This window comes from Parasteatoda tepidariorum, chromosome 6, assembly GCF_982258835.1.
Source record: "Parasteatoda tepidariorum strain Cologne lab strain chromosome 6, Ptep-v5.0, whole genome shotgun sequence".
Classification (NCBI taxonomy): domain Eukaryota; kingdom Metazoa; phylum Arthropoda; class Arachnida; order Araneae; family Theridiidae; genus Parasteatoda; species Parasteatoda tepidariorum.
The window spans coordinates 22,012,588-22,035,684 of record NC_141760.1 but is presented as its reverse complement, the minus strand read 5'-3'; the positions used below and the strand labels follow the sequence as shown (position 1 = coordinate 22,035,684).

At 28.7% G+C, this 23,097-nt stretch overlaps 1 protein-coding gene across 1 annotated transcript; it reads left to right on the top strand.

The window, feature by feature from the left end:
- Nucleotides 1-8,697: 8,697 nt before the first annotated feature.
- Nucleotides 8,698-22,392, top strand: LOC107437150 (uncharacterized). Its single transcript, XM_016049062.4, has 2 exons — nucleotides 8,698-8,819; nucleotides 21,215-22,392. The coding sequence occupies exon 2, from the start codon at nucleotides 21,268-21,270 to the stop codon at nucleotides 22,003-22,005; it is 738 nt and encodes a 245-aa protein (XP_015904548.1). The 5' UTR covers nucleotides 8,698-8,819; nucleotides 21,215-21,267; the 3' UTR covers nucleotides 22,006-22,392.
- Nucleotides 22,393-23,097: the final 705 nt, after the last annotated feature.

Genomic DNA, 23,097 nt, shown 5'->3' with positions numbered 1-23,097 from the left:
CGATAAACATTTCTCTCCAGTTGAAAATATAGAACTATGCCGCCAAGTTAATTACCCTCTGAACGTCTCGTCTCAAACTTGTGGGTGATTCAATTTATAAGACTTGTTTGGTTCTTTGGGGCTTTCGATTATGCAGCCAACATGCGAAGATGAAATAGGACGATGCTGGAATAACAAAATGGCTAAACTGACCATTTCTCTTTTAGAACTTCACTGCTAACCGTGTGAAAGGGGAATAACCCTCTACTGTTTCACTTCGCAGTCGGTGATCACGACTACTCCATCTTGTCCAGTTTTCTAGCTCGGATCTATGAAGGTTATAGATATTTTTAAGAGATAAGTTGTAAATCCTTATCGTGTAATGAGACCTGTGTTTTGAATCTATTTTTCTCACTCAAATAGAAAGAATTAAGTGATTTATCACGCTCGGTAGCGAACACGACTTTTTGACAAGTGTAATAAAAGTACTTATAAAAAAAAACTTTTATTGGGTGTAATTTTAAATCGTCGTAAATGATTAATTTCTATTTATTTAAACTTTTTGGAATCCAAGTTTAAGAAACGAAAGTCTCAATAAAAACATGCAGAACAATCATTCAAAAAGAATATAAGAGAAGAAGTGCATCTCTATTTTTTAACTTTGGCAGTATCGATTATTTACGAAAAGAAGTTCGATTTCTTAATTTGGATTTATCAATCATTTTTTATTTAGTTTTGATTTTAAAAAAAGTTAAGATTAATTAAATTAACGTTCAATAACTCTTAATTTGAAATTAAAATGGAAGAAAAAGAAAATTGCCAAAAAAGAAAATGTGCAAAATGATCAGTGAAACAAGTCAAGATCAGTTAAATAAAGTCTTAATAAAAACATATAAAACAATCAGTCAAAAAGAATATAAGAGAAGAAGTGCATATCTTTTTCTAACTTTGGAAGATAAGATTATTTAAGAGAAAAAGTTCGATTTTCTTAGTTTAGATTTATCAATTATTATTTAGTTTTGATAAAAAAAAGTTACATTTAATTAAATTAAAGTTGAAATTATATATATTAATATATATAATTATATCAAACATGGAGACAAATTAGCTTTCGTGGAGGACTTTTTTGATGAGACTAACCTGCATATGCGTTACACGGAGAAGAAACCACGAGAAACTTCCACTGTTAGCCCAACAGCGAGGCGATTCTATCCCATGATCCGCTACTACTGAGGATATTTTACTTGCGGTAGGTGCAAGCCAGGAGCAGATTTTATATCAACCAGCCACCGCTGGGATTCGAACCTGGGTCAACTCATTGGGAGGCGAGCGCTCTATTCCCTGAACCACCACGACTCAAATCAAATATGTATGAATTAATAAGGTTATTTAATTTCTTTTTAGATATCAATCTCAATCGCAAACATATTTTTGCATAACATCACTAAATAAATGACCCTTAAAGTGTTAAATAATCAAGCTAGATTTTTTTTCCGCCATTGATTGCAAAAATAAATTATCGATTAAAAACTAAGAAAAAGGAAAGAAAAAAATCTCAGAAACAGATATGCCCAAGCGAAGAAGTTTTTCAAAGTCCATTCCGAACCACCAGCAAGGAATTGTTCTTTTCAATCGATGCATTCAACCAGCTAATTACAGTTCTCTCGATACAGTTAAAAAAAATAAAGAAAGAAAGAATAACGGAAGGGAGAAGACAGCAAAACTTAAGTGGTCACACTGTTATGCTCTAATGAAGATGTGCTGGCTATCCTATTTCTTTCATCCTAATCCTAAGATTCTTATTAGAATTTCTAGAATCGTTAGTTTTAATAATAGCTCATTTTCAACATAAATTAACTGAGCTCTTTGCTGAGATAATAAATGTTCTACATACATTCCGCTTCCGAAATTAATTAAGATTTTTTTTTTTTTTTTTTTTTTTTTTTTTTTTTTTGAAAAACTAATTTGATAAGCTTTGGTTCTTCTTTTAACCAAATAAATTACGAATTGGGCTGATTAAATAATATTTCATTTATACTTTAAGTAAAAATAATAAATGTTTTGGATTTATTTGTGAGTTTACTTTATCGAAATGCGTGATCGTTTTGATATATCGATTATGATCGTAATATTTCCTAATGCATGGTTTCAAAATAATTGAAATGGATTTCATTAAAAGAAGTTATTTATTTAATATATTTTTGAATCATTTTCTGATTTCTCATTTTTTAGGAAATCCTTTAATAAATTTCTTTACATATTGCCATCAATAAACTATAATACAGAAATGTATGAGATTATTGAAAGTTTATTAAGTACAGGCATATATATATCGGATATTTTTCTATCTATTGGAAAGCAGCACTTTAATTATTATTCATTTTGTTAGGTTGTTAGATCAGGTTTTGTTATGGTTAGGTTGTCTCTTTCATCCTAATAATAATGATTACTATATAATATAATTATTATTAATAAATATAATAATTATTATATAATTATTATTATATAATATATTAGGAGATAATTTGAGTAGTGTTAAATAGTTAGCTAAGCATTAAATATTTATTTAGAATAATTTTGTATTTTTGCAGAAATAGATTCATTTTATTAGGTTGTCTTAAGTAATAATTTAAGTACTGTTTAATAATTAGTCTTACAATAAGCATTTGATTAGAATCACATTGTTAGGTTATCTTAAGTAATAATTTAAATACTGTTGAATAATTAGTCTTACAATAAGCATTTGATTAGAATCATATTGTTAGGTTATCTTAAGTAATAATTTAAGTCATGTTACATAATTAGTTAAACATTGAGCATTTATTTGGAATAATTTTGCATTTTTATAGAAATAAAAACTTAGCTTCGAAGTCATTATTTAGATTTGTTTTTGATCCCTTCTAAAATGGCAGTCGAAATGATGCCGCATACTGTCATACCAATTACTGGTGACAAAGCTCGACTTTTTCGAGCAATAGCATTATACGATACACAAGTTATGGCTCAAGAGAGGCGTGAGGACGTAGCATTAATGGAGCATTAGATTGAGTTTCCTATCTTATCTGGAGACAGAGATGCAAATAATTTTAATACTTCTTCAGAGCTGCGATGGCTAAGGAGATTGAGCGTTTTCGTTCCAATGAGGTGAACCGGGTTCGAATCCCTGCGATGGCTGGTCGATACTAACCTACATCCAGCGTGCACCGACCACAGTGTTGACGCGAAATGTCCTCAGTGGTACACAGATCATGGGTTAGAGTCCCTTTGCCATCAGGATAACCGTGTTAGGTTCTCGTGGTCCATGTAACGCGAGTGCTGGTTAGTTCCATTAAAAAGTCCTCCACGAAGGCAAATTTCTCCCAATACTCGATCCTGGAGTTCCCTTGTCTTCTGGATCCGGTTCAAAATTACAAGGCTACAGCGTTGAATATCAGTAGCCGTTAACCCAAAAATTGGGTCGGCTGTTCAACGACGGTTATAAAATAAAATACTTCTGCTGTCTACTGAGCTGAAATGTTCAGAACTTATACTTATGGTAATTACTACTTATGATATCGGTTTCAAATTCTATGGGAATATTTGAGATTATATCAGTTGTATGCTGTGATAATGTTTTATCATTTAACGGGAATCATTTTTGAGTTGCGAAAGATTTTTGATGAAACTTTTTAAAAAATCCTAAGTTCAAAATTTTTTTTAAAAATTTCTCCCATAGATATGTATTAACAGTTGTCACAGGGTTAACATGTATATGTGAATATTCTATGGAGAGAAAAGAACTGAAACAATATCTTGTTTAGTTTCTGAGTCGAAAAAACATTATCACATCGAAAAAAAACCAGTTTTAGCATTATTGGTATAAGACCTACTAAGTGTCCTTAATGAGATATTTATAGAAATAACTATAAAAGATAAGAAAGCAATAAAATGTTAAATTTGACTGTTATTTGATTTTAAAAGACTTTTAACTTAAAATAAAGAGTCAAAATGCCATTAACTTAATGTAAAGCTTAAAAACTAATCTTCTTGAAATATGGAATATACAATTTCACTAAACACAAACTAAAGAAACAACAGAAGAAACAAATAATAGTGCCATAAATAAACTTCAAAGGTAGGCTGTCTATATTTAAACTGAAAATTCTAAGTGTTCTCCTTTTTAACTTAGAAATTCGATTAATATAAAAAACTCATGAGAATATAAAAGTACAAATACAATAAATAAATAGGATTAAAATTTATATGAATATAAACGTTTCTGTTTACATTAATATAATGATTTATGAAAAAAAAAACTCGTCGTCGTTCAGATTTAGCTTTATTAAAGTGTAATGCTTTTCTTAAATATAATGGCAAATTCCTAAGAAAATTTAAAGTGCCTGTTTATATTAAGCCCTATAACATCAAAGGAAAGTATAAGACGTTCTTCTTGATTAAAAAATTCGATAATTTATTCGCATTGAATTTTATTAACTTACGATATTTTTCGAAATATAAATTTTCTAAATTCAAAGGGAAAAAAATTGTAAACTTCTTTGCCGCTATATTGGATGTTCATTTTAAGTTATACTTTGTTCTATACGATTTAGAAACATGAAATTATGAATGTGTTTAGAAACATGTACAGTGCGCATAAAGAAATTAAACGGACCACCCAAAATAACTTTTGATCTAATGATCAAGCTGAAGTCCTGCGAAATCAAATTTTAAATATACAACTTTTCTAAAATTCGATTTCTCACGAACTATTCGACCGCTTTCATACAAATTTTGTATTTTGTCATATAAAATTACATTATTTAAAATTATGTAAAACATTACTTGCCTTAGAGTTCAATATTTTTACTATTATTAAATAAAATAAAAAAAATAATCAATATTTACTAAAAGTTATTTCTTGCATGGAAATTATCTTAGGATAAAAGAATTTTATAATCGCATGCAATATTTTTTCAATTTACTTATAAAGTTCTAAATCTATGACGAAGTACGCAAAAAGTAAAATTAGCATTAAGGTGTCTAAACTTTGGATCGCTCTCCTGACTAAACTATTGGGATCATATTTCCATACATTGCGCTACACCCTATATTTGGAGGTCAGAAATCCGAATTCGTGTAAAAATACGGTATGTTTATTCAAAGAAAGTGCATTTTTTTGTAAGATTTTGTAACTTAAAATATCGTCAGCGCTATTTAATTATCGTATTTGAGGTCACCCTCTCGAACCATTAAGATTGAGTCCTAGAACGTGAAAATCCAATCATTAGATCACAAGTTATTCAGGATGATCCATTAATTTTCTTGCGCACTGTTCGAAGAAATAAAAAAATTAAAATTCAATAGTTAGTTTGAAAATTACTAACTATCAAGCATGTTATAAAAAATACTTTTGCACATACATAAAATCTATGCTACAAAATATCTATGCTTATAGTAAATTTCATATAAACGTAACACGTGATATTGATAGTGTAAGATGCTTACATTAAAGTAGTTGTTCTAATGGGAGCATAATTAGTTGCCTTAATTTAAATATTCGTGATGACATTAGGGCATTCTAGACGTTATTTCGATGACTAACGACCACCCCTCTGTATATTTTACTAACTTTGATTACTGATTGATCAGAATACTAGGTGACAGAAAACAAACATCTTATAAGCCCTCGTACAGCGACGCTTCTCCATAAACACGAGTGGCGAGGTAGAATAGTCCACATTTGTTTTTATTAAAATGTACGGAATACTAATATATTTATGCATTATGATCACAAAAATAATATGATAAATTAATGTTTGGCCCAATATGAGACAAACAATATAAGACAAAAGTTTTCACTTAAAATAAATATAAATTTTATAGCATTGGTATTCGGCAAACTGATACTAAACAAATCTTCGTTACAGCAAAGTGGGGATCCACTATAGATACCACAATAGTTTTCTATTCATATTTTCTAAAGAAAAAAAGTTTATGTAGTAAGCAATCCTAAAATAGTTAGTAAAATAATTTAATTTTGTTAATCTGAGAAATATCTTTAAGTATAGTAGTAAAGGAGAATAATAAAACAGATAGATAATAAAACAAATTTTGACAGATCCGTAGCCAAAATTTCTATTTAAGAAGTCTTGGCTACGGATCTGGCAAAATTTGTTTTAAGGATCTTGTAGCGGAACACCCCATCACAAATAGAAGCGGCATATTATTTAATGTTTATCAGTTTTAATATTAAGCAATATACAAGGGGTGATCAAATGAAAAGGTATGAAACGACATGGTGGGTACAAATGTAGACTTTATTCAAAATATACACCATAGGCCTGAGCACAACGATTCCACTGATGAACAAGCCTCTGGATTCCTTGTTCCCAGAATTCCTGTGGCCGTGACGAAACCTAGTCCTTCACAGCGTCCTTCCTTCCAACTTCCCTTTCAGGTGTTTCTTCAGTGAACCAAACACATGGAAATTGCAGGGCGACATGTCCGGACTGTAGGGCGGATGGTCCAACGTCTCCCACCTGAACTTGGCCGGTTTCATGTGTGTAACTCTGGAGACGTGTGAATGCGCGTTATCATGGAGCAGAACCACACCCTCTGTGAGCAGCTCCGGTCTTTTGTTCTTGATGGACCTGCGTAGGCGTCGGAGTGTCTCACAGTACACATAGAAGTTAATGGTTTTTCTGTGGTCGAGTTTGTGTTATTCATAGGGACTGCAGCATCATTTGGACGCCGCTTTTGATAAGAGCCTCTGCTCTCTCCTGCGCATGCAGGCGCCCGCGCATGCTCCGACCCCCGTCAGAGACTCCTATCGCTCCCCGATATGTCTCGCTACGTTCTCCCATGGCGGAATATGCAAATACTTAACTGTTACGTTTTTACGTCGTTTCGTACCTTTTCATTTGATCACCCCTTGTATATTTCTTAATAATATATTTTTTAGAACCGAGCTGGCACAGGAATAAAGCATTCCCCTCCTGTGAGATGACCCAGGTTCGAATCCCAGCTGCTGTTGATTGATACGAATTCTGCTCCCTGCCTCACAGCAACCACAGTTCTGACGAAAAATATCCTCAATTGTAGATTGATCATAGAATTCCCTTGCCATCGGGCTATCTGCGGATGATCTTCTTGGTTTTCCTCTCCGTGTTACGCAAATGCTGGTCAGTTACATCAAAAAGTCCACCACGAAGGTTGGTTTGTTCCAATGCTTGATTCAGGAGTTCCCTTGCCTTTTGGGTTTGGTTCAAGATTACAAGGCGTCAGAGTTGAACATTGATAGTCGTTAACTCAGAATCAGATCGGCTGTTCAACGCCGATTTTAACACAAAATAAAATTTTTTTTTTAGTTGATAAATTTTTGGTTTAAATTTGTTTATATATTTGGCGCATCGTCTGTATTTATTTATTATATAGTAGTATGAATTGATATATTAAATAAAATTTATAATATATTAGCTCCAATAAATGTTAATTTAATTTATTGAACTTTGTTCATTTATTTGAAAATCATCTGAGGAGCGAAAGACACTATTAAGTGCTGATGTGCCCTATCTAACACCCTCTTGATTACGGTCCAGGGTCCATTATTCTATATAACAAAGCGAATAAACAGTGCTCTAAATTTTGTGAAAGTTTTTGAACTGTGATGATATTATTTAAAAGAATAATAAAAATATATTGCTATTAATACATATTAAGAAGGTCAACTATTTAAAAACGATTTATGGAAAAATGAATTAAAAAAAGAAACCTTCTTCGCCATGCGCAGATAAAATAACAATGCAGTCAATTTTAATGAGATGAGCCTTTTTTCAAGATATATATTTAATGATAATAGAAAAATTTACTATTCGAATTTTAATTTATTAAATTGATTTCCTTATAATTAATAAAATTTACTGTCTTAAAAAATAAAATGTATAAAAAAATATAAATAAATTAAATATATAAATAAAATAGTAAATTTATTGTTTTAAAAGGACAAGATTTATGACCTTAATGACTTTTAGTTCATTAGTCTAACTTATTCTGCATTAAAAAAAAAATCTTCTGTAATATCGTTTTAAAAAAATAAAAGAGAAAATTTTAAATAAATCGTTTTAAAAAAATAAAAGAGAAAATTTTAAATAAATCGTTTTAAAAAAATAAAAGAGAAAATTTTAAATAAATCGTTTTAAAAAAATCAAAGAGAAAGTTTTAAATAAATCGTTTTAAAAAAATAAAAGAGAAAATTTTAAATAAATCGTTTTAAAAAAATCAAAGAGAAAATTTTAAATAAATCGTTTTAAAAAAATAAAAGAGAAAATTTTAAATAAATCGTTTTAAAAAAATCAAAGAGAAAATTTTAAATAAATCGTTTTAAAAAAAATATCGTTTTAAAAAAATAAAAACATTTTAAAACAAAGAAAATAAAAAGAATAAAAAACATTTTAAAAAAGTAAACATTTCAAAAAGAGTAAACAGTTCGTATTATAAATAAAAATCTGGTTTCCTGATTTTTGACGAAACTTGAGCGGTAACAAACAAAAAACAAGGAATTAAATAACAAAAAACAAAGAATTAAATAAGAAGCTAATTTAAAAGTGAGACGAGTTCCATCGAAATTAGCATAACGAAGAAGAAAGTTATGTCCCATGGTAAGGAACAAAAGAAAGCTAAGAAGAGTGGACGGTTAAGTTCCGCAGGAAATGGGTAAGGAGGACAAATTCGGCAGAAATCATCGTTTCAAGGTTGTGGGTCCATTGGCATACTGACCTCTGCTCCCCATCATCGGTCCTTCATCGAAGAATCCTCGGCAGTTGCAAGTGAATCCTTTCATTGAAGAAGAGCTTTTCCAGCAGGTAAGAGAATTTCTCTTATTGGCATAAAATTTGGCGTTATGACAGATTGACGAAAGGAGCCAAAAATTTAGTTTAATTTCTTACAAAACGTATCCTAAGCTTCCCTAAGTTTCAGAACGGTAGTTTAAAAAACATATTTTTTCACAGAAAAAAATGGTGAAAATTAAATAGTAGAATTTAATTAAACTTGAAAATACATTTAATTTTAACGAATTGACAAATAACATTTCATTAGTAATGATAAAAAAAACATTCAATTGGCGTTGATTTCAGAGATGTTTTCTAAGAAACAAATGCACTATTTTATATAGGACAAAATCCGATTTATTGGGAAAAATAACATTTAACGTAAAAATATGAGTTTTATTGAGAAAAATATTTGTTTTATTATAGGGAAAATACCGTATCATGCATGGAAAGAAGCTTATAAAAGAAATTTTTTTTATTTAAATTTGAGTATCATTTATTTTATGTTTAAATATTTATTCCTATGCTTAAATATTTATTCCCATCTTTTAATAATTGAATTTATATGGTAAAATAATTTCCTTCTTTTTATTGTGCAATCTGCTTTATAAATCCAATTTATTGTTTACAAAGATAATATGATCTACTAAACAAAACTGAAAATCTCATAATTGACGTTTATTTTCAGCGACTGACATGTAAGAAAAAACAGTTCGAAAAATTCAAATATATTTTTATGGGATTCCATTTTAAATGTAGAATTCATTATCCTCTGAAAATCTCGAAAAATGTTTTTTTCATAATAAAATTGATTGAAATCAGTTAAGAAACTAAGAAATTTTAAGTAATTCACAAACAACTATTACTGGAATAAATTATTGCACAAAGGAGTATGTTCAAGTTTAGAGTTCACCCAAAATCTTAAGTTTAAAATCGAAGATTAGAAAACGATTTCTAAAATTTTTCGTTAAAAACACCTTTTTTCTTTTTCAAACGATAGCATTATTTTTTCTTTTTATCATTACCTTTTTTGGTATTCTTCTTAATAGACTCTTATTTTTCATACTCATTCAATTTTTCTCTTTGTATTCATTTTATACTTTTTTACAATTCTCACTATACTTACTGCTCCAACTTCAATCGGCGATATGAAAGGACCTGGCAACTTTAAATTTAGTTGTTAGAGGAATATTCTGTTGAAATACGTTTAAATTAACGGAGTAAATAAAAACATGTATTTGATACAACTCGCTTTCCAGTAAGTTGAAATAAATCCTTTTCACGTGTGGTTTTTCTTCAAATAAATCGGCCAGAACGTTTCTTTATATTGTCCACGCAATGAATTCTTTGAATTTTTTGCGAAAAATAGAATGTATGAAAAACCTGAATTTCCAAGGTCTGTTAACAGAGGGTTATCTTAATAACAATAGCAATATTAATAAGAGATTAAGTACGAGCTTTTGCAATCATTTGATATTGTTTTCATAGCCAAAGCAGATAAACAAAAACAACATTAACAAATAAACAAAACAAAAAATATTATGTTTCCTACGAATATTTCATGCTAACTTCCAAGGTCAGTAAAACACAGAGGGTTATTTTAATAATAATAGTAATATTAATAATTCTAGTATTATTAACAATGATAGTAATATTAGTAAAAACAGTAATATTAATAATAATAGCAATATTAATAAAAACAGTAATATTAATAATAATAGTAATATAAAAAAAAAGATTGTGTACGAGCTTTGCAATCATTTGATATTATTTCCATAGTCAGAGCATATTACCAAAAACAAAGCAAAAACAGCATTAACAAATAAACAAACAAAAAATAAAAAACAATTTTATCTACGAGTGTTTCATGCTAATTTTAAGGTCAGTTAAATGTAGAGGATTATCTTAACAATAACAGAAATATTAAGAGTAATATTAATAATTATAGTAATATTAATAAAAAGATTGTTTACGATCTTTGGCAATAATCCCATATTATTTCCTTTGCCAAAGCAGATAAGCAAAAATAACGTTAACAAATAAACAATAAAACAAAACAAAACAAAAAAAAAACATTTTTACCTACGAGCATTTCATGCTAATTTCCAAGGTCAGTTAAATATAGAGGGTTATCTTAGTGATAATAGTAATATTAATAATAATAGTAATATTAGTAATAATAATAAAATTAATAATAATTGTAATATTAATAGTAATAATAATATTAATAAAAAGATTGTGTACGAGCTTTTGCAATCATTTAATATTATTTCAATTGCCAGAACGTATAAACAAAAACAAAACCAAAACAACATTAACAAATATAAAAAAAAGAAAACATTTACCTGCGAGCATTTCATGTTAAAAAGTCACAAATTAAAAAATATATAAAAAGAATCAATGTGCTTATAAAATGAATGTTAAATTCCTGTCCTTTAACTTTCATTTTATAACTTAGAACAATTAGACATTAATAAAATATTTTTAAAGAATAATTATCAAGAAGGAATAGGTTTGCATCAAATAACAAACAACAAGACTCTAAAAATAATAACTATAGAAAAAATGTTTAATTTTGAATGGGTACTTTCTATTCTTGCTCTTCAATGATTAACCAGTAAAAAAATAAAAAAATAAAAAATTTCAATTTCGAAAAGGTACTTTTTCTTCAAATGGTTTAATTTTAATGGAATTTCATAATCATTAAGATAGTGCTTTTCTTCATTGAAAAAATTACTTTTTCAATCCATGTTTCTTTTTAAAACTGTTTCACAACCATTAAGAGAATAATAATAATAAAATTTAGTTTTAAAGTAATATGCGCTGCAACAACGCTTAATATTTAATCCTACAACAAGATATTTGTTAATGCCATTTATCAATTTCTGCATATGATAAAAGCTCTTAATGACTCCTACGTAATAAATTATGACACGAAGCTTGAGCCGGATGAGCTTTGATACTTATTTAGAAGGTGCCTTTATCATGTAAATAGCCTCTACACAACTCTTTGATGCTTGAATCAAAATTTGGATCAATGCTCAAAGCCTAAAAATAAAATTTCTACACAAAATTCATCAATCATATTGATACCAGTTTACTACGTTTACGAGATAAATATAATAAATACTAGGTTGTAAAAAAAGTTCGGCAACACCTGCGAAAATTTCAACTTTTATGAATTCTCATTTTGCGTTGTTGTTTTTTTGGTGTTCTTAGTTTAATAAACTTTCATCAATAAGGTTTGAATGTCTTTGTATGAAACTGAACTATGGGTTTTGGTTCGTTATTACTATAAACGAGATCTTTCATCAAGGGTTGCTGCAAGATTGTTGCAGAACTTTTTTAACAACCTAATATTTAGAAAAAAATATTGTTATTTATAAGAAATGTGTGTTACTTTAGATCACTGGGAGTCTTATGATTTAAATAGATAACACGTTAAATGAAATTTTAGTGATTTTGCGAAATTCTATTGGTAAAATGAATAAAAAAATCATGGTAATGTTATTAAGCATTTTTTTTTTATTAAAAATTATCTTCCTTCAAACCGTCATGTGTATTAAGAGCTTAATAGAAGAGCATATTAAAATAAAATGAAATGAAAACCGCCAGGATATTACTAAAAATTTTTTTAAAAAATGTATGTTACTTTAGATCGCTATGTGTGTTAAGATTTTAAAAGATGAACATGTTAAAGGAGATTTTAGGGATTTTAAGAAATTTGGTGGTGAAATGAATAGAAAATCTATACTTTTTTTCATTATGTTAGTTCAGTTCACCATGTGCAGATCATGTTAAATCAGAGATAAAATTAATTGACAATCATCAGTATATTACTAAAAAAAATTTTTTTTTATTAAAAATTGCGATAGTTTAGAGAGCCATCCCTATTTAAAGATAAATAGAAGAACATGCTAATTCAGTGATAAAAGATATTTATATAATTATATTTTCTTTACTAGTTTTGTTACTTTAGATCGCTGTGCGTATTAAGATTTTAAAAAACGGACAGATTAAATGAAATTTTAGTGATTTGAGGATATTTCGTAGTAAAATGAATAGAAAATCTATGCCTTCCTTTTTTTAATTATTTAGTTCTGTTCGCCATATGCAGATCAAGTTAAATCAGGGGTCAAATTAATTGACAATCATAAGGAGGTTACTAAAAAAAGGTTTTTTGCTAAAAACTTTTTTTGTTTAATTAAAAATTGCGTTTTTTCAGAGAGCCATGTCTATTTAAAACCAAATAAAAAAACTTTAAATCAGCGGTAAAAAGAAAAATATCAGAATAATGCAAAATTTTTTTTAAAGAATTATGTTACTTTAGATTAACATATGAATTGAGAGCTAAATAGAAGAATATGCTAAATCAGCTATAAAAGGAATAAAAAGTCATTAAAATACTACAAAAATTTTTTAATTGTGTTACTTTAGATCACAGTGTGAATTAAAAACTAGATCGAAGAATATGTTAAATCAGTGGTAAAAGGAATTAAAAATCATCAGAATCACAAAACATTTAAAACAAAATATGCTACTTTAGATTAACATGTGAGTTGAGAGCTAAATATAAGAATATGTTAAATCAGCGATAAAAGGAATAAAAAATCATCAAAATATTACAAAAGATTTTTTTAAAATATGTTACTTTAGATCACCATGTAAATTGAAAACTAGATAGAATCAGCGGTAAAATGAATAAAAAATCATCAGAATATTACAAAGCATTCTTTTAAAAAAATTATGTTGCTTTAGATTAATATGTGAGTTGGGAGCTAAATATAAGAATATGTTAAATCAGCAATAAGATGAATGAATAGTCAGCAGAATATTACAAAACATTTTTTTTAAAATTATGTTACTTTAGATCACCATGTGAAGTGAAAACTAGATAGAAGAATATGTTAAATCAGCAGTAAAAAGAATAAAGAATCAATATAACGAAACATTTTGTTAAAAAAAATTATGTTACTTTCGATCACACACATGTGTATTGAAAGCTTAATAGAAGAAGGTATTAAATCAGCGGTGAAATGATTTAAAATTCGTCAGAATATTACTAAATTAGAAAAAAATAAATAAAAAAAACGTTACTTCAAATCGCCATGTGTAATGAAAGCGTTACATGTTGAGAGATATTTTATTTTGAAGAATAAATGAAACCTAATATTATTTCAAAATTTGTTTTCAGGTGAAAAAAGGAAAATTTTCTTCCAAATTAAAAGGAAAAATATGCAAATTCAACTAAGAATAGCCATACTTTTCAGAATAACTTCATACTAATTATTTTACATTAATTTCTTCAACAATAGTTTATCTTTTTGTAATTAATTTAAAATTGTACTTTAATTTTAAAAGGGAAATTATAACTTCTGTTATTAAACTTAAATTATTCAACAAGTTGAATATTTTGACAAACATTATAAATTCCCATAAACAATCATATAACCTTAGACGTAAACAAAATAAAATATTTTAATGCTTTCAACAAATAAAAGGACTTTTATTTATTTCATTTTATTGCTAATTTATTCATTGATTTTATTCATTTTTTTTAATTTTATTTATTTTATTTATGTATTTTAGTTATTTCACAAAGAATAAAAAAAAATATATGTATAAAAAGAGTAACAGAGATAACAGATATTGATTTTATTAAAATCAGTAATGCGAATAAAACTTCCAAGTTCTTTTATTATTTTAATTAATCCATGTTGAGCTTATCCAAACTCTTTGAAAACCAGCCATCACTTTGTGAAATTAAAATCACCACCCACACCTAACAGTATGTCAGAAAATTGAACTTTAGTTAAGGTCATAATGGTCATAGCGATACTTGCATTTAAAATTTTATTTGCTCGCCTATCCTTTTAGAACAGTTAGAACATTTAGAACAGTTTACATCATTGTTACACCTCTTCTCTGTTTAACCAACTTTCAAAGAATATGTGCGCATGATTTGAATTAGTATATCAATAAAATGTTTGTTTATTATTCATCGCAAGTGTGTCGCGTTTTGAATGAAGACATGTAACAAAACGTGTTATCTAAGTGGAACAACAGTAGCGTTGTAATTCTTTATTAGCTAAACAGGAAGAAAAAAGAGGTAAATGAAATCTGTAAAAAAAAAAATTAACATGATAATAAAATTTTAGATTTGAGCTGTTCAACTAAATTCTCAGAAAAATTGTATCAACGTTAAATCATAATATCGGTAGCTTGGACAAATGTAAGGTGCAATTTTAATGCAACCTTAATAACGTGTTAGATTGAATCACTACTCGGTTCAAAATAAAAATTGATAATACTGTTCACTCTAGAAGAGTGGTTACGAACTGACGGCCCACGGGCCACATACCGCCCGCGAAGCCTCTTTTTGTGGCCCTCGAACTAAAATATATTAGTTGTCCTTTTTTTGCGGACAATGTTCGTAAAAAATTCTATATCGTTTCAAAATACTTTTCTTTCGTTAAAAAAAAGAAGAAAAAACTAATTTCCTCGTTTCTGTGAAATGTAAAAAACCAACTGTGCAAAAAGATTTATTTCTCAGGTAAAAATCTACTTCTTATTTTAATTTGTAATTCAATACTTTTGTTTTGTACAACTTGATAATAATCTGACAGTAATATTTAATGTTCCTTCAAACATAAAAGAGTCCTATGTAAAATTTCGATAAAGTTGCGGCCCGCCATTTGACTTGTGCTTTTAATTGCATGCCCCCAGCCTCATGTAAACTGGGAACCCCTGATCTAGAACAATACTAAGGCTGCCACTAATTTGAACGATATTATAGTCACGTCTATCAATGACTATACATGCTCCGATAAGTTCAACAGTTTGCATATTACAGATTTATATACTTTTTAACCAATAGAATTATTCTTTCATTTACTGATTCACTTATTTACTAATTCGTCGATTCACACAATCGCTGTTACCCACTTTTTTTTCCTTCATGATTCATTGACTCATTGCTTCACTTCACTTTATTTACGATAAACAGTATTTCTCTTCCTGTTGTGTATCAATAATGATGTTGATACTCGCCATAATCGAGTCGGAACAATTGCCTGTTTTTATATTTGCATTATTTTTATTTCAAATATTGTTTTTGACTCTATTTTTAGGTTTTACAAAGATAACCCTTTTTTTTTTCTTTTAATGCTTCATGTGTTTCAAATTGATGGTTAATATTCCATTACATTCAATCATCACTTTCTTATCATTTTTTTTTCTTCTAAGTCCCTAGAACAGGAAAAGTCTGTTTTATCCTCCTTGTATTACATTTCTCAGAAATCCTTTGATCGCATTAGCTACCACTCAGAAGATAAATCCAATTTCTTTAAAAGAAAAAAAAATCAGTGATTTTTAGGGATTATTGTATTAATTTAAGGGATTATTGTATTATAATTTAACAAAAAATGTAAATATCCATTTCCTGTAGATAATAACCTACAATGAAGATTGTTTTCTAAAAATTAAAATTTTTGCACAGTTTTAAAAGTTTATTCCTCTTTTTTTTTCAAATTTAACAAAGCAAATATTAATTCATTGTTGTCTTGAATGTTTATTTTATCAGAACGTATTACAATTTTATGTCTACATAACGAGAAAATAATTTTCATGCAAAATAACTTGTATAGAAATTTCTCTATGTTCGAGTTATCAAAATTTTGTTAATATATAGTTCATGACGGTCATTGAACAGCCGACCCAATTTTGGGTTTATGACTACTAATGTTCAACACCGTAGCCTCGTAATTTTTAACCTAATCCAGAAGACAAGGGAACTCCTGGATCAAGTATTAGGAGAAATTTGCCTTGGAGGAGGACGTTTTGATAGAACTAACCCGCTTTCTCGCTACATGGAGAGGTAAACCTCACACGGTTAGCCTGACTGCAAGGAGAGTCTAACCCATACCAATTATTATCCATATAATTATTTTTACAATTTGACACGTAAAAAAATAAATACGGTTTTAAATTTTTTCAAAAAAAAAGTGAGAAAAAAAGCAAACTTTCGTTTTTTTCATTCTAATTTCAGGAACATAGTGATGAATTTAAGTCAGGAAAAATGGAGAAATTCAAGCAAATAACAACTCATAACACTTTTGACAATTAACAAATAAAATATTAAAATCCTTTGATTTATTTTTTGGTTTATTTTTTAATAAATAATTTAGTGATGTTTTCTCATAACAACAAAATTTATTGTTGTTTTAATTTAAAATTAGAAGAATGATTATTTAGATGATTTATCATACGTGACTTCATAAACAAGTACAAACTTAATGATTTTTGTAAAATTTTCGAAACGTTCATGTAATTTTGTGTCTCTATCACCCTGCTCACTCTTGCACATCAAGCCCCTAGATTAATACGTAATCTTTTGGTTCTTAATGAACCAGTTAAAATCATGACGAGTGAAGCTTGGCTATTGTTATTGTATTAATCCAGATTTTATTTCACAGATTCAGTTCCCATTTTTATTGGGGTACAATTTAAACCTAACTATTTTGCTAGGTTAACAATTGCAATTTCGCATGCAACTTTTTTTTCCCATTTAATTTTTGGTTACCATAATAATTTTGGCAAAAGTAATAATGTTTTGCAATTTTACATTCATAATTTTAATTGCATCGGTTGACTGGACTGAACACTGTTTTCCATATAGTTTTCAAGTAAGTAACTATAATTTATGCTGTTTAATAATTATAAAGCGAGTAATAGGTTCGATACAGTTTTAGACATGTTTATCTTAAAATATTGTGAAATAAAGTAAGTTTGGATTACTTTATAACAAAGAAACACCATTTTGGTTTTAAACCTTCACTAACTTACATATTTATGCGGCACTACAGCCTGCTTTGGGTCTGCCGAACAGTATCGTTCAGGACTTCCCCATTTTTGGCTGACGACTTTCAGTTTTTCACCTTCAAGTTGGTTAAATTTCTGTGATATCGTCCAATCATCACTTTTTCGGCTATCCTCTTGGTCCCGGGTTTAAAGGTTTCCAATTTAAAATTTTCTTAGATTTCTATTTTCATTTAATTTTCCAATGTGCCCCAGCCATGCCAAACATCAGGATTTAATAAATCGAATTATGCTTTTTCGTCTGATTAACTGATCGAAAAAGTTCATTCTTGTTTTTTACTCTCCACTGAGTATTATTTACTTAAATTGGTCCGAAAATTCTACTCAATATTCTCCTTTCATTTTAAGAATTCTATATGAATTAATAATTACTAAAATCCAAAATGTTATAATAGCAGAGAATAATAACAAAGAAGAATAATAAATAAACATTGCTGATAAATACCGTTTAAAAAGGGATTAAAAATATTTTACAAGTTAAAAATACCTTTATAATTTATATTTAGTTTATGCTAGTGATAACCAAGGAAATCTAGATCTTCTTTGTTCATTAAGGTGAAACAGTTTTAGACCATTATGTTTCAAAGCTATGTAGTGATACATATCTATATTTTTAAACATTATATATACTTTTAATATAAAATTTTTTATATGAGAGCATAAAAATAAACTTTTACTCTAAATTTTCAACAAAACATTTTTGTTACAGTTTTAGACCATTATGTTTCAAATCTATATAGGGACATATGTCTATATTTTTGGACATTATATATACTTTTATTATTAAACCTTTTATATGAGAGTAAAAATAAACTTTTACTCTAAATTTTTAACAAAACATTTTTGTTACAGTTTTAGACCATTATGTTTGAGATCTATATAGAGACATATGTCTATATTTTTGGACATTATATGTACTTTTGTTATTAAACATTTTATATGAGAGTAAAAGTAAACTTTTACTCTCATATAAGTAAAAGTTAAAAAAAAAAAAAAAGTTTAGAGTAAAAGCAAACGTTTACTACAAATTTTTACAGTTTCAGACCATTATGTTTCAAAGCTATATAGAGACATATGTCTATATTTTTGAACATTATCCATACATACTTTAACAACCAAACTTTTTATATGAAAATAAAGTAAACTTTTTATATGAGAGTAAAATGGCAAATTTGGTAAAAATTTGCTGAGCGAAATTGACGTACACCATGTGGATTAAAAAGACGTTTAAACTATAGATTAAAATACCAATATTATAGTCTTTATTGTTCAAATAAAGCACACACATTATAGAAAAAAAATATTTAACTAATACCATACACTTTAACTCTTTTGTACAACCGCCTTTAGAAACAATTTATATATTATCACTATACAATTTACATTTCTTTAGTTGGTGCGTAAGTAAATAAAGCTGATACGCAGTTTCTTTTCCCAGTTCCGGCTTATACATATCGTAATAAAATAAATTTAACCTATTCAGAATTAAAAATTGCTTTGTTAGAACAATTACTCCTTCAAACCATAGTTATTTAAATAATTACAAAAACTGAACCTAATTATATACTAGCTATTAAATGTTAAATACCACATATATAAACTGTTTTGCTTCAACGTTGACAGGGTTAACATTATTGCCATGCTAAAATCTTTGTAATTGAATATTTTTATAAAATGTTCTGTAAGTAATAATTCAGAAATACCCAAAGTATCTTCTTTAATTTTTATTTACGAAAATGACTTAGGGAAGAACATAGCACAGATAGAAAATAAAATGAAACTTTTCACTCCCCCCCCCTATTAATTATGACACACGGGCAAATTTGTTCTACTAAACTTTATTTAGATGTAATAAATTTTATTTACATTTATTTAACTTCGATTATAATATTTCAATTTTATTAATGGAAGTTATGACAATCCGGTAAACAAGGAGTTTTTTTTCTATCACTAGTTCTTCCTATTTTAGTGGGTAGTCAATTATTTCAACTGCCCAGTCAACTATAATTTCAGAGTAACTAACTTAAGAGCTACTAGAAATTGCCTATAACTTATGAGTGGAGATTTATTAAATTCATTTAAGGATGAGAAACATATAAAGATGAACTAGAACAGTTGCCCTTCAGTCAATTTATCAATACTCGGTACTATTGTAAAATCTCATCTACCATTTCCTTCTAAGCCAAAAAATGCTATAAAAACAACACCATTTTCGCTAACGATAAAAAATTATATACCAAATACATCGTTGTCACTTTGATAAACCATCAATGTAACAATCAAAGCTACAACCACGTTACCTTCAGAGTAACAACTATGTACAACGAAAGCAAAAACGATCTTAACCCAAAGTAACAACAAACGATAATCGCATGTTCTAAGACAGGGGTTTCCAACTTACATGAGGCCGGGGGCCAGAGTTAAAAACACAAATCAAATGAAGGGCCGCAACCTTATCAAAATTTTATGTAGGACTCTTTTATGTCTGAAGGAACATTAAATATTACTGTCAGATTTTTACCAAGTTGTACAAAACAAAAGTATTGAATTACAAATTAAAATAAGAAGTAGATTTTTAAAAATATTTAATTGCATATTAAAAAATCCGGGCTAAAATAACTTTAATGTGCACCCATGTATTAAACAATTAATGTGCAACAGATATCTAATTGTTAAAATATAAAACTTTAAAAAGGTTGGTATTAAAATTTTCATAGTAGCACACAAAATGTTCAATGACAAAATTGAGGTTTGTCTGCTGCAACCACCAGAGAATTGATAGTTACATTTTAAATTTAAAATTTACAAATGTGTGCGTAGATATTTTCGCCCAAAATGAGTGGTTACCAAAAGTTAAATCGGAGAATTTCTTCGAGAAAATTTCTGATACACACATGCTGAATGAAACTCACAAAATACAAAAAAAATGAAATAAAAAAGAGCAACATACACGATTATTTTTGTATTTGAATAAATATTTTCTTGCATGCAACACCTGCGAAATAATTTTTTTTGCACCGTTGGTATGATAAACTTCACAGAAACGAAGAAATTAGGCTTTTATTAACGACAAAAGTATTTTAAACCCATATAGATTTTTTACGAAAATTGTCCGCAAAAAATGACAACTAATATATTTTAGTTCGTGGGCCACAAAAGGCTTTGCCGGCCGCCAGTTGGAAACCACTGCTCTAAAACATATATTTAATTTTTTTTTTTAAATTTAACTTTTTATTTTAATTTGTAAAGTTGTTTACAATATATTACAATAAAAAATAATTTGGCGTCACTTTTGCGGAATTTGCAACTACGTTTTCTTGTCTCTCGTTCTCACTGAAAGTTTATCTCGTGATTGCTAGACAATATTCTTGGTAACGAATTGAAAAATAATGATCGAGATTATTGTCCATCTGGTAAAGCCAACGTGAACGTTTTTTTTATTAGAAAAAAATAAATCCTTTTTAATATCATCAAATAACTACATTGTCTATTTCTTCTGACACTTTAATTTTGGTTACTTTTCAACTGATATTAATTTTAATGACTTTCAGTGAGTATGGATGGAAACTGAGAACAGCTGAAACACCGACAGCCCCCCTTCAAAATGCCTGAGACAAGGAATTCTCTGCAGGAGGATCTCTTCCCATCTTCCTTGACATTGGCTGAAGAGAATGAAGAGAACGAATCTTTCAGAAGAAAACTGACATTCGGGTTGGGTGTCGCAGAAATATTCTGCGGTGTGATGCTCGGAGTATTTGGACTATTGTCAATGAACATGGACGCAGCCATGTCATCCCTAGCTGGAGGCCTCTGGGCAGGGGGCGTGGCTGTCGCTACCGGCACATCTGCAATATGCCTATCCAAGTGTTCAAAGAAAGCCGTCCACGCTGTCATGTTCCTGTGTCTGTCAGTAACGAGTGTATTGACCGGTGGCTTGGCAACTGTATTTGTAGCTACAGGACTTGCCCATGACGCTCAATGGCCAGCTGGATATTACGTTGACAGCGACGGCAGGAGAGTATTGTTCGCTGGAGATATTGCAACCAGAGCACCATTATTGGCTGTTGCGGCCGTCACCCTGACTTCTGCCATCGCAGACTGCGCACTGGCAGTAGCGTGCTGTATTGTCGCTGCGCAGGAAGCATGTCAGTGTTATGTTTGTACCGATGATGATGATCCTACAGATCATGATACGAGAGTTCGACATGACCGGCTTGTGACATGGTTGGGGCAGCAGGCGTTGATAGACTTTATGAGAGCTAGCGGGAAAATTCCCGAAATGAATCCTCCGAGTTTGATGAACAATAACCCTGTTGTGAATAGTCACGGCAGTCATAGATAGTTAGGATAAAATTTACTGATCGAATACCATGGAAACATATGACTTGTGAGATAAAATACTGTATTTAATTTAAAACCATTATTTTAATGTCAGCTAAATGGAAATAGTTTGAAAAATGGAAATTCTTATATTTTGTAGGGGGCTGGACTCTCTTCTTATAAACCCATTATTGTAATGTTTTCTTCTTCTTTTTTTTCTTTCTTTTTTTTTTTTTTTTTTTTGCCTGATTCTGAACTTTGTGCATAAGTAAATAATTATAAAACTTATGTATATTTTTGTGTACATTTTTGTTTTGTTGTTGCAGTATCTATTCATTGTCATTAAATGATATCTATCATCTAGAACTGTAGCAATTAATTTATCAATAAATTATATTTTTTAAATGAAGTTTATCATTCTTTTATAGATATTATTCATTCAAAAATCGATATTATTTATCAGCACATATTTATATTCATAGAATACTTTTAAATTATATACATCGAGTAACTTGATAATGTAGGAACAGTTACAATTCATCAAATATTTAGAGTTAGAAATAACGAGTTATAAACTTTAAAAAAGTTGATTTTTAATTAGCATAGAAGAAACCTGTGTGGTATCTACACTTAATAATACTGAGTACATAAAGCGAAAACAGACACATATTTGCTGAAACAAGAAATAATCTGCAAATTTTTTTGAAACTTCATGGTTGGATAATTTCGCTTTCAAATGAAACAATTTTGCCTGAAGTTAATTTATTCAATATTTAATTTATCTTTAAAAGATTATCTCAGTTAAATTAAGTAAAAAAATATCAAATCACAGACTATAGCATCATTTTTTTGCACAAAAATAATATTCATTAACTTTAATGGACGAAAGAAAAACTGCTTTGTATCCAATCAATTATTTTCTCGTCAACATATGAAGGAATATTTTTGGCGATTTTCTCGCATTTCTTTAAGAAAAATCTCCTATTCCTCTCCGTTTCACATTACTCTACATATTTAACTACCCAGTAAACGTTTTCATTTAGATCTATGGCTCTAACTATTCATATTCATTGAACAAATGGCACTATCAACGTAGGTTGTGTTTCCAATAAAA